The sequence below is a fragment of the Belonocnema kinseyi genome, chromosome 7 (genome assembly GCF_010883055.1).
Source record: "Belonocnema kinseyi isolate 2016_QV_RU_SX_M_011 chromosome 7, B_treatae_v1, whole genome shotgun sequence".
In the NCBI taxonomy this organism is placed as follows: domain Eukaryota; kingdom Metazoa; phylum Arthropoda; class Insecta; order Hymenoptera; family Cynipidae; genus Belonocnema; species Belonocnema kinseyi.
The window spans coordinates 90,347,322-90,360,201 of record NC_046663.1 but is presented as its reverse complement, the minus strand read 5'-3'; the positions used below and the strand labels follow the sequence as shown (position 1 = coordinate 90,360,201).

At 27.1% G+C, this 12,880-nt stretch overlaps 1 protein-coding gene across 2 annotated transcripts in view; it reads left to right on the top strand.

Annotated features, from left to right (window-relative positions):
• The window catches only part of LOC117175880 (tyrosine-protein kinase hopscotch), a 44,474-nt gene that overhangs the window by 21,259 nt on the left and 10,335 nt on the right, over window positions 1-12,880 (top strand). For both annotated transcript variants that reach the window (XM_033365703.1, XM_033365704.1), the window contains exons 10-12: window positions 1,830-2,157; window positions 7,756-8,105; window positions 10,495-10,832. In XM_033365703.1, coding sequence (XP_033221594.1) covers window positions 1,830-2,157; window positions 7,756-8,105; window positions 10,495-10,832 — 1,016 coding nt within the window. The remainder of the gene's footprint in view (window positions 1-1,829; window positions 2,158-7,755; window positions 8,106-10,494; window positions 10,833-12,880) is intronic.

Sequence of the window (12,880 nt, the reverse complement as noted above, 5' to 3'; positions counted from 1 at the left end):
GCTATCTAAGGATGGTACTATAGAACGCCACCTCAAGGTAGGCCTAGTGGCGCCATCTCTTGGTCAGGCCGGAAACTTATCAATCCACCCTCGTATTTTAAGAGTGCATTTATTAAGCCTAATAAACCCTACATCAATATTATTAATAATAATGTCAGCAAAAATTCACAAAAATAGTTATTCTTTTTGATCACTTCAAAGTAGAATACTGCCTTAAAGCTCTCACTGTATTTTAATACATTTCCAGGATTTTGGAAAATATCATCATAGAACTTGACGGGATTTTATAATACTTTAGTATTTTATATTTATAGGGTATATTTTATATATATATATATGAATTCTTTTAAATACTTTTGAATTTTTTGGTTCACTTGAATTATTCTAAATTTACTCAATTTTACTTAATTCATTTTTTTAATTTTTCCAAGTTTTTATTTATTGGTTCCGACGATCAGTTGATAAAATTATTAAATGATCTGAAATATTTTAGGTTTTTTTTTTAATTACTGGGAATTTTGAGGAGCTTTACAAAATTTCAAGGGATTCCAAAAGATTCTGAGAGATTCGAAATATATTATGTTATTTGAAAAGATTATAAAGAAATGTTTTACTGATATCAGTAATTTAATGCGATTTCAAATGATTTAATATATTTTAGGCTATTTAAAAAGATTGCAAGACATTATAAGGAGATTTCAAAAATTTCAATGGAATTCGAAGGGTTTTAGTCATTTTAAAGAATTTGAATAAATTTCAAAGAATTTATTTACAAAAAGTTATTGATTACGTAGGGTTTCAAAGATTCGAAGAGATTTTCCAATATTCTTGCAGTTCATCTAGAATTCCCCCTGAATTTATATTAATTTATCCTGAATTCTTTAAAACTATTTTGAACTCTTCTAATTTCACTCAATTCAATGGATTTTTTAAAAGCTTGTGTTTAATTTATATTGAAGTCTTTAAAACTCACCTTAAATTCGTAGGAATCTTATAAAATTCTTTTGAATGCCCTTTTAATTTTTTTAACTCTTATCAAACTTACTGAATTCAATTCATTTTATAATATTTTTTAATTCTTCTGAATTCACTTGGTTTAAAAAAATTTAGTTTGCTTTTTTATGAATTTCATCGAATTCTTTTCTTTTTCTTAAATTCCTCCACTTCATTCAAATTTTACTGAAATAAATGGCTTTTTTATTTAAAAACAAATTCCAATTCTTTTAAATTCTTTTGTAATTTGGATAGAAATTAGTAGGGTTTCAAAGAATTCTTATTAATTTACACTTAATTATTTTTAATTCTGTAGAATTCTTTTGAATTTTTTTACTCTAGTTGAACTTAACTATATTTACTCAATTCTACTTAATTCATTGGATTTAGAAAAAAAATTAAATTTCTTCATCAATTGATCTTGAAGTCTTTTAACCTCACCTTGAATTCTTAGGTATTTCGTCAAAATCTTTTGAATTTTTCTAAGTTCATTTTAAATTTATAGAATTCAATTAAGTTTTTTCCTATTTTTAAATTGTTTTCAATTAATTTGAATTTTTATGAATTTTATCGAATTCTTCTCTTTGCCTTAAATTCCTCTAAATTTATTTCAATTTTACTGAAATCGATGGAATTTTTTATCAGAAAATTTCTTCCAATTCATTTGAATTCTTTTGGATTTAACTTGAGTTGTTTTGAAATCTCATGAATATATACTGATTTTGTCACCCTTTGTTCCCTATATTTTATTCCACAGAGAATTTGAAGTCTGCATCTGAAACTGTTTTAATTGCTGAAAATCTATTGAAAAATTTAAATAAAATATTTGATTACAGTTTTACGCGAGTGGAAAGCGATTACCGATTCCTAAGAATTGTTCAGCCGAAATTTACAAATTAATGGTCGAGTGTTGGGAAGAAGACAAAGATTCGAGAAAAAGGGCACAAGCGATAGTCCGAGATCTTCGCCATATTCACTTGTCAGTTTATAGTTCAAGGAGAACTCATGTTTATGCTACTGCTCTTCCGAAATTGTTTAAAAATTCGAATCAGACTGATGACGAACTATCTGAATTGACTGAAATTGATTCTTCGGATTGTGAATCACGAGCCAGTAGTCTCTACACGGATCGAACGAGTTTGCACTGGGATGACACTGATGAAAGTGAGTATTCTCTAGGAGGGCGTCTAGCGACCTTGAAACGCTTGAAAATCTGAAATTCTCCTTGATTTTTTTTCATATTCGTGAAAACTTGGAAAATCTCCTTGAATTTTTCACGAGAACCTTGAATTACATATTTCTCCCCTTTAAAACTGTTATTTTATTTAAATTTGAAAAGTAATTTCAATCTTTTGGTATATAGTTAGAAAACATTTAGTCTACAAGAAATATTGCTACTGACAAGTTTTTTATTTGTCAAGTCATAATTTATTTGTACTTATTACAGAATAAGCAAGAAGTTTTGTACTCATTTTCTGTAGACTTTATCAATTATTTTATGGATTGATACGAACAGATTTTAAAATTGTGAATAATTGTTTAAGTTTTTTATTTTGTCTCCGCTTATATAGAATTTTAAAGTATAAACTTTTTTGTGATATTCAACTTAACACTCGGTTTTTTAGTGTACACCAGATTAAAAAACAGCAGATTTCAAAGATATCAAAAGATTGAAAGGATTTAAAAGATTTGAAAGAGGGTTCCAGTACACCATATTTGAAAGATTTTAAAATATTTTAGAAGACTTTAACAGATTTCATTAAGATTTTAAATAATTAATTGATTGCAACGAATAAAAATGATTCAAGAAACCAAAATCTCACAAATATTTCAAAACATTTGACAAAGATTTCACAAACTTTTCTCAAAGATTTCGAAAATTTCATCAAGATTGGAAGGATGTCAAAGATTTCAAAAAGTTGTCTACATTTTAATAATTTCAAATGAATACAAAAGATTTCACAAAGATTTCAAAGATTTCATAAAAATTTCAAAAGATCACAAAAAATTTTAGCAAAGATTTCAGAGATTTCAAATATTTTACGAAAATTTAGAAAGTTCCAAAAGATTTCACAAAGACTTTAAGTACTTCAAGAGATTTCAAAGAATTCGCAAAGATTTCAAAAGATTTTAAGGATTTCAAAGACGACTTATGTCCGCACAAAATTAAGAATTAGTTTATTTATGGTTCTGCTTTCTTTAAAAATTGTTGACCAATAAAATATGAAGTGGCTCATTTTTTTCATCTGTAACAAAGGGTTATTAAATTATTTGTTGTAAAAAGGAAACCTGGGAATTTTTTAAGACCGGGAAAAACCAGAAAATGAGAGTACATTTTTTTTTACCGTAAATTTTACAAGTTTTGAGAAGAAAAATCGAGCCAATCATATAATATAATGCAATTAAAAATAAGTTCCATTTGAACTTTTTTGAAATGTTAAATTCAATTGTTAACTTCTTGAATTATTCAATTATTCAGTTTACAATACTTGATTCTACATTTTTTTACTTAATAATTTTTGCATTTCAGGTCTTGATTTTCAACCACACATTTTCAATTAAAAGAATTTTAAAATGCAGTTTTGAAGACTTAGGTCTTAGAAGGATATGATCAGAATTGTGATTTCTTTTAAATCTCATAAATACCCCACTGACAGTCCATTGGAAGAGTATTAATTTGCCAAAACATTATTTGCCAACGGCAATCCGTTTACGAAAAAATCGACGTTTTCAACAACAAATTTTGTATATTAAAATGTTTATTTATTAAATTCGCATGTAATATTAGGTAAATATAACATTTTAAGCACTTGTTTTTAATACAAAATTGCTCTTTTTTTTAATTTTCAACTGTTGAACATTCAAGTCAACAACTTAGTTTTATTCAATTTTCAACTGTGAAAATGCAAGAAAAAAACTAATTTTGTATTAAAAATAAGTGCAAAAATGATTATCGTTACATAATATTACCTTAGGAATTAATTAGTGTCTCAACATTTGTAACATTTTGGCAATTCAATAGTCATCCAATGGACTCTCAGATGGGAAATTTATGATATTTAAAAAATCCTAACTGTGATAATCTCCTTGCTAATCAATTAAAAACGAAAAGCATTTCAAGTCGAAATTTGTGGATAAAAAACTTTTTTATTTGATCAACTATAAATATAAATTAATTAATGATCTTTAAAATTGAACTGTAGTTCGAGTATTAAAAATTGAGCAATAATTGATTTGACAAAACAATTCTGAATTTGTTCAAAATAAAAAAATGTATAGATCTTAACGTTAAAACTTGTAATGTTTCAATTCAAACGTTGTGGCAGTCTAAACTATTCCATTTTAATCCATTCAATTTGAAGTTTTTTAATTAAAAAAACAACAAGTTTTTAATAATTAGAAATGTTTGGCTGTTCAATTATAATTCGAAATTATAAATGAAATATTAAAAATTGTATTGTTTGAAATATCCTTGAATCGTTAAAATCTCAGAGAATCAATTAAAACTTTGGACGTTACATTTTTATTTATTTTTTTATAATAGTGTATAAATAACATTTGTGCAATTATCAATTTAAAACGACTTTATATAAAAATTTGGTAACATCTAATTTCAAAAGTGTTAAAAGCTTCCATTTGTGTTTTAATTTGAAGTTCAGTTTGGATTACTTCAAATAAATAAGTTTCAGCTATAAGAGTTTTAATTTTTTAATCTCAATGACCATAAATATTTGTTGCGAAACGGGAAAAAACTGGAAAATGACCAGGATTTTTTTTTCCATTATTGAAGCGGCCGCTGTGGATGTGTTATAGATAAAATGTATCGGGAATTTTTTTACTCTAATAATTTTTTTAATCATAGTATTCTAAAATATTATTGTGCAAATTATGAATAAAAGCTCTTGACTTAAAAATTTTAAATTGAAAATCTTTATATATAAACATTTTAAAATTGAAATTTAATAATTAATAATTCAGAGATTTAGGTAATTTCGAATTGTTATAAATTATAAACTTTTTAGTTTGAAATATTAAAAAATATCAGGTTCCTATGTTAATTTATTCAAAATTATACAGTACAGCTTTAAAAAAACGCGATAATAGTTTAATAATTTTAATTTTGAACGTCCAAAATCGTGGAGTTCCAAATTTAAATCGTTTAAAATTGTATAAAGTAAAATGGAAAGACTTAATAGTGGTGTACTTTTCAGTTTGAAGCGTTTTAAATTAAATCATCAAATTGAAGTAACTTTCCAGATAATGAACTTTTAAATTATTGTCTTCGAATAAAAAATAAAACGATACTATTACATAATGCCTTTTCAATGAAACAAATACTTTTTCAAGGGGTTAAAATCCCATCAAAAACATCTGTCATGAAAAAAACTTGCCAATTAGTACAACTACATGAATTTTTGAAATCCATGTTGGCCAAGTAATTTGGTATAAAGAATATTCTTAAGAAAAATATAGTAAGAATCTTTTTTTGTAAATTAACCGATATAAATTTGTTTAATAATGTTTAAATTGCCAGTTCAGATATGATAAAACTTGGCGGAATCGAATGTATAAGCAACATTATTATTTTAAATTTCTGAGCATGACAGATTGTTGGTATAATATAAACCACCTGAATGTCAGTATTTCTGAAATTGTTTTTAAAATTTATTTATAAATTTTTGTGGGGTACTTTATAAAAAAAGCTTGTTAATATGCTTTCTTATGAATATTTTTTTCCAAATTACTTAGTCAACTAAGTTTTTATTATTTATTGGTTATTGAATTTAATCTGGATTGGATCCTTCAATATCAATTCAAATTGGAAACGGTGGCTAGGTTCACCGAACTTATATGATGCTTATTAATTCAAGTTTTAATAAATATTACATTTTTCAGCAGTGCTTATAAAGTACTTATGAACAGTTTTTAAAATTTGACCATTTATGTAATCTATGGGTTTTAATTTTTTACACTCAATACATACAATTTTAAAAACTATTAAAGATGTAAAAAAATCTTACAATATACTATATGTCGAAAATTTGTTGCTTAATACAAGTGAAAAAATCGATTTTCTAACATAAAATATGATTGAATGGCATTTTTAATCAATGAGAATATCCTATATTTTTAAAATACGTATAAAAATATGTTGTCCTAGCTTTCTAGGTAAAATATGAGGCAAAAAGCTTCGATAAAAATGTATTATTATTCAATGATTGTTAAAAATGAGCTAATCGAGTGAACGGATTGACAACAAATGATATGAGAAGTCTTCAAAAAAAATTTCTTGATATAAATTGCAAAATTTTTAAATTGTTGTCTCCCGGTTCTCCCAATAAATATTTGTGAAACTCACACTTTTTTCACATCCATGATTAATTCTCCAATCGTCGATAAGCAACAAAAAAACCTTTTTTCAAGAAATATATTGACTGTGAATCATATAAACAATTTAAAAAATCATTTTGAACCAATTTCTAAATATTATTTTTTTAAATATAAAACTATAAAGAATAATTAGTAATTTTGAATTGAAAGCGTTTTAAATTGTTAAAAAATATATAGAACGATTTTGAACAACTTAATTAGAAAAAGGAGTTGAACTGTTTAATTTCTAAGCCGAGGCGTTCAAAATTAAAGAGTGTTATTTTGAATATTGAGGAATCAATAAATTGAATGATTTTAAAATGATTTTAAAATGATTTTAAAATTCAAAGGAACTGAAATTGTATTATTTATATTCAAAAGTATTAAAAATTAAAAACTTTTGAATTTTAAAAAAACTTAAAAAATAAATAGTAATTTTAAAGAAGAAAATATCTACTCTGAAAAGTTGAAAATTTAGCGAATGTGAACTTAATTTGTAACTACAAAAGAAGTGTAAGGGCTTGAAAATTATTAATTTTTTAAATCCTAATTATGATTGCCAAAATTCTATCAATTCAATTTTAATTGCAAAATAAAAACCTAAAATTGTAACCATTTGAAATTACTGAAATTGTTCAATTCTTGATATATTAATTTCAGATAGTTTAATTATTCTCTTTTTTATTTTCAACTCAATTTTTTGACTACAAAGCTTCCTTTAGAATTATGATTGATTTTAAGCTTTTCAATTTGAAATTGCTTCATATTTACATTTAAAATGGTTAAATTCGAAACTGACTATGAAGTCTTTTAATATTGAATTTTGAAATATTCAATAGCTGAATTGTGCTGACATTTTGAATATTTTAATTTCAAACTACAATTTTGTTTAATTTAAAATTCGAAATTTCCCACAATTAATATAAAAATTAATTTAATAAAAAGCTTTCGTTTCAAGGTCTCAAAGATTAAACCGTTTTAGAATAGCGCATTCAAAGCTGTCGTTTTTAATTAAAATGATAGAAATTTAAAAAATGATGCATATATTATCAATAAGTAATACATCATTTATCAAGTGACATCCAAAACGACAGGATAGACTTTGTTACTAAAAAATGTGATTTCTTTAAAGCTCTGAAGTAAAATTATTCTAAACAATTTGAAAATTATATGCTTTCTTATCGGAAACCTTCAAAACTGGGAAAACGCATGAATGATGAAATATGGTAAATCTCTTGGTTTAATATTTATCTCCCGGCTTTCTCCCGATTCTCCCGGGTGGTTGGCCACCCTGTGATATGGTAGAAGTAGTAGTTGTGCTAAAAAACACTTCTACATACAAATTGAAAATTTAAATCACGAGTTGAATATTCTTACCCGATTTTTTTTTAGGCGGTGCAGGATTTTTCGATGTGCAATTCCCAGACATGAGTGATTTTGGTGAATATCTCAATTATTATATGACAGAATCTGGAGTGGGTGATGCCTCCAGTCTCCACGATTTCTCCGCAGAAAACGGATTTCTTGGTCAAATGCAAGGAATTTTCGAGTTGGCGACGGATTGTAATGTAATCCTACAAGGAAGAATAGGCCAAGGATTCTACGGAGAGGTCTACCTGGGAACTCTTGAAAGAGAAAATTGCAAGGATTCGGAACCGCAACGGGTGGCAGTTAAGAAACTGAAAATGCGAGCTGTTGAGGCGGACTTGCGTGACTTCGAGAGAGAAATATCCATTATGAAGGTATGTTCAATTTTTTCACATCTCGATTGGTTTTTGAATCAATTAATAGTTTCAATATAAAAGTATTACTTTTATTGTTTAATCAATTGAGGAATCACAGCGGTTCAGCAGTTAAATTTGAGATAAAAAGGAAATTTTTTCCGAAAAAGGGAGATTTTATTTGATATTAGAAATATTTTATAAATATTGATAGAAAGTAAAAAAAACAAAGATTGAAAAATGCTAATTTTTGAATTTATTTTTATCAGTAGATAGATTTTTATTCTTTGTTTTAATAAATTGTTGTCTTAACGTATTCTTTTAGTACATAGCCCTGCATTTTTAAAAAATATTTTTCTTAAACCTTTAGATTTCTTTTTGATATATTTTTATAAGTTGAAAGCTCTATAATGTTAAAAACATTTTTTAATGCCAGTTTAAAAAAATAGAGTGTAAAAAACAGAAATTAAAAAAATTATTGTTCACGAAAATAACAAAATTATGAAAAGATAATATTTTTGAAAGTACGCAGTCTGCTAAAATAAATGCCACAGAAGAATAAATTCTAAATTAATTATACTTTATCAGAGGGACCTAATATACGCTATTTTTTTGGATATTATTTTCAAATAAAAATTTTTTGTTTCTACAACCAAAACCCAAATATTTTTCTCTGTGACGACATTTTTCGTATTTTATTATATTTTTTAAAGGTATTAAAAATCAATCGAATCTCCAATTTATTTTCCACTTAAATGCGAACTGAATTATTTTTAAAAACCCCATTAAGAAAATCCAACTATTTTTGATTGAAAAGACTACTAGTACATTTTTTGTTGAAAATCTTATTATTTTGTTGAAAATTCGACCATTTTTGTTTAAAACTAGGTTGAAAATTCAACTTTTTAGTAGAAAACTCGTACTTTTTGTGTGAAAATTCAACAATTTGGTTTACAGTTTTTTCTTTTTGATCTGGAAAATATTTTTTCGTTGATAATTTAACAATTCGGTTAAAAGTTCAACTATTTTGTTAAAAATTAATTTTTTGAGCTAACGATTAATTATATTAGTTGAAAATTCATCCGTTTTGTTGAAAATGAGCGTATTTTGTTTAAAATTGGTCTCTTTTGGTAGAAATTTGATATTTTTTGTTAAGAATGCAACTTTTTAATTGCAAATTAATGTTTTAGTTAAGGATGGAACTATTTTCTGGAAAATTCGTCTATTTTTAGAAGAGTTCAACTGTTTTTAATTTGAAATTAAAATCCTTAATGTTGGAAATATTTTAAAAGTTCAACTACTGTGTACAGTAAAACATTTGACTGAAAATTAACTTTTTTTGTTAATAATTCATCATTTCAGGTCAAAATTTAAAATATTTTGTAGAAAATTCGTCTTTTTTGCTAGTCAACTATTTTCTTGAAAAATAGCCTTTTTTTAAAATTCATATCTGTTTGTAGAAATTTTATTTGAGATGTAGCATCTACAAAGGGGCAGGCGAGCGGAATCAACTGAACTCGAGTGGCGTTTTCAAAAAATGTTTATTCATTGATGGTCGAGTACAAACTGCTTCTCTTTGTCTCGTCCCAGTTCATATTCGGAGATTTCAAATAGGTGTCGCTTAACGAGGGTGCGAATAATTAAAATACAATAACCCGTGTACAAGTCACAGTTACGTATCGTAAATATAATAAGGTTATCTACAGAGAAGACTTTTTTTTTATTAGCAATTTTATTACACAGTTAAAAATTAGAAAAAATTATATTATTTGGTTGAAAATGAACTTTTTTGTTGAGAATTCATATGATCAAGTTAAAAAATTAACTGGAAAATTCGTCTTTTTGGCTTGCAAATTCAATGGTTTCGTTGAAAAATCAACTATTTTGGTAAAAAGGAGTTTTCTCTGCAATTAGCTGTTTTTTAAAATAAAATTTAAGTCTTTTTTTATTTTAATGTCAATTAAAGGTTTTTTTTTCTTTAGAATTCATCATTTTTTGTAGAAAATTTATAATTTCGGGTTGAAAATGCAACTGTTTTGTAGAAAATTCATCTCTTTTACTTGAAAATTTAACTAATTTGTTGTACATTCGTTTTTTTTTTGGCTGGAAATTCAAATATATAGTAAAAAAATGCATCTATTTTAATGAAAATGGAATTTTTTAAAATTGAAATATTAGAATTTTGAATCTTTTTAATTTAAATTAAATATAACCATTTACATTAATTTTATTTAAAAACTGGCTCAAAATACTGCATTTTAGGTATTTTCGGGAATTTTTCAAATTTAAAAGGAAAAAAGGTGATTAATAAAAAAAGGAGGACTGTGATCTCTGCCAATTTTCAATAACATTTAATGATGCAAACTTTTAAATTTTTTAAACTGAAATCCATATTTAATTGCTCTTTTAGACTTTGAAGCATCCAAATGTGGTGGAAATTCTAGGCGTGATTTCCGAACCAGATGTCTGTCTTGTAATGGAGTTTCTCAAACACGGATCCTTGCAAAGTTACCTTGCAATTAATCGCGAGGTTCTAGACCACAGAAAACTGTTAAGCTTTGCATTAGACATTGCCACAGGAATGGATTATCTCGGCCGTAAGAGTATTGTCCATAGAGACTTGGCGACGAGGAATATCCTTGTTGCTGATGAAAATACTGTGAAAATTAGCGACTTTGGTCTTGCTCAAGTTATGGGAAAGAACGATTATTATATTCTACAAACGAATAGGGATCTTCCCATCAAGTGGTAAGTATCTCTTTATTTATGTTTTCAAAATTAAGAGTTTGTATTTATGATGGTGTCTAGTGATCAGGAAATTCCAAGTTCTCGGTTTTTTCCCACCACATTTTTTTTCTCTCGACCAATTTAAAGATGACTTTCTTTTTTAATTTGTCCCAAACTTTTGAAAGCTATTTTCTCAATTCTCTAAAAAGTCATTGCAAATAACTAAAATGCAAATAACTGGTAAATTTCTAAAAAAACACATCAACTTATCACTATTATTATTGTGAAAATTTGGGCTCGAATGGTGTAACATACTTACAATTGAAATAAAAATGTTAGAAATATTTTTTTTCTGCTTTTTTATTAAAAATATATGTTCATTTGATTTTTATTTATATCTTTCTGAATGTGAGATGTCTTCGAATTTTTCTAACATTTTTGTAACCACTTTGTAAAATGTTTATGAAGATTAAATTGTATTTTTAAAAAAGCATTTAAATTCGCATTCTTTTTGCAATATCTTCTTAAATATTTGACAAGATGGCTTTTATCCTGAATCATTTTGTAGAGATACCATTTTTCAAATATTTAAAATTCATTTATACTTATGAGGATTTTAGTATAATTAAAAATAGATTTATCAACGTTGATTCCAAATAACTGCCAATAATTATCATTATTCTTGCATTATATTTTCTACAAAATGTGTGGTAACGCTGTAATCTAAGTTAGTCTACTATGAAATATTAAGTGGATGTCTTAAAACTATAAAGTCAAAACCAAATAAATCGTGAATGTATTTTTTTTTTATATTTTGAAATATTGTTATCTATTCTGTACATAATTTTTTTAAAGATTAAAAATTTTTTTCTTTTGTTTCACCATAGTCGCATGACCTGTCATGCTTTTAGCGACGTGTCAAATTTATATGAATCCATCACAAATACATACCTTGATCTTTCAGTTTAAATTTTCGTACTCTCTTGATTTACCCGTAATAAAAAAAATATATTTTAGGCAGTTTGAAAATTTTGTAGTTCTCGAATATCTTACTATCAATCATGGTCATCTTTTTGGCAATCAACGTTAAGAGTGAAAACACTTTAATTATATATCTTAAAAATTGAAAAGTGCAATCTTGAACCCACAAATCTAAACCATTTTAAATTAGAAGCACGAATAAAAAATAAAAAATTCAAAAATAAAATTAAGCGATTTGTTTGAAATAAAATCACCGTTAATTAAATTACTTTTTAGTAATTTAAAAAAACAGTCACTATATTCACTTTGTTTCTAAAGGAAAATGTCACTTCAGTCACATTAATCTATCTAATTTTAGATTTTATTTTAAAAAAAAGAACATTTAATTAATATATATATATATAAATTTGTCATAAGGACAACCGCAGGATTTCGCCGGGAGCGGGTGCTAATCTGGAAAATTCGGTTCGGTTTTGATTCCTCTAGAATCAAACCGAAGAGCCTATGACAAAGCCACCGAACGCGTCCTCGGGTTGCGGGTAGAGGGTCCCTGTACCAAGGGTTTCTGCTGAATATGGTTACAAAAATAAATAGGCAGTCGTGGACAATTGTCCAGGGGTGGTCCCGAAGGAATTAACCCCTAAGCGCAGGTGTCAAACCGTGCCGAAAGCTGAATGGCACCTGGGTGAGGTGTCTAGAACGGTGACTCTGGGATACCGGGCGATCTCTCAGAGTACGCAGCCTTATCCTTGCATGCCGGGATCTACAAGGATGGACGAACCCCTTTCCCTAGCTTTTCGTGGGAACAACAATGACAACAGCAAACATAGTTGTAGTAAGTGCGGTTCAAAACAACAGAACGCGCAGGGCTCCCGACAATGGGTCGGCCAACAATGCCGACCAATCTAGAGCTTGGGGAGCCAATGAAAATGGATTCAATGCGATGGATCGGCGGGATTTCGCGACTTTTGGGTGGATGGAGCGAATGAATCACGACTTGCTAGAATGCTACGATGCGAGTGTGGCCCGTGAACGGGGTTACATGGCACGGCTGCATGCTCTGTGGTGCGAGAAACACCCGGAGCTAT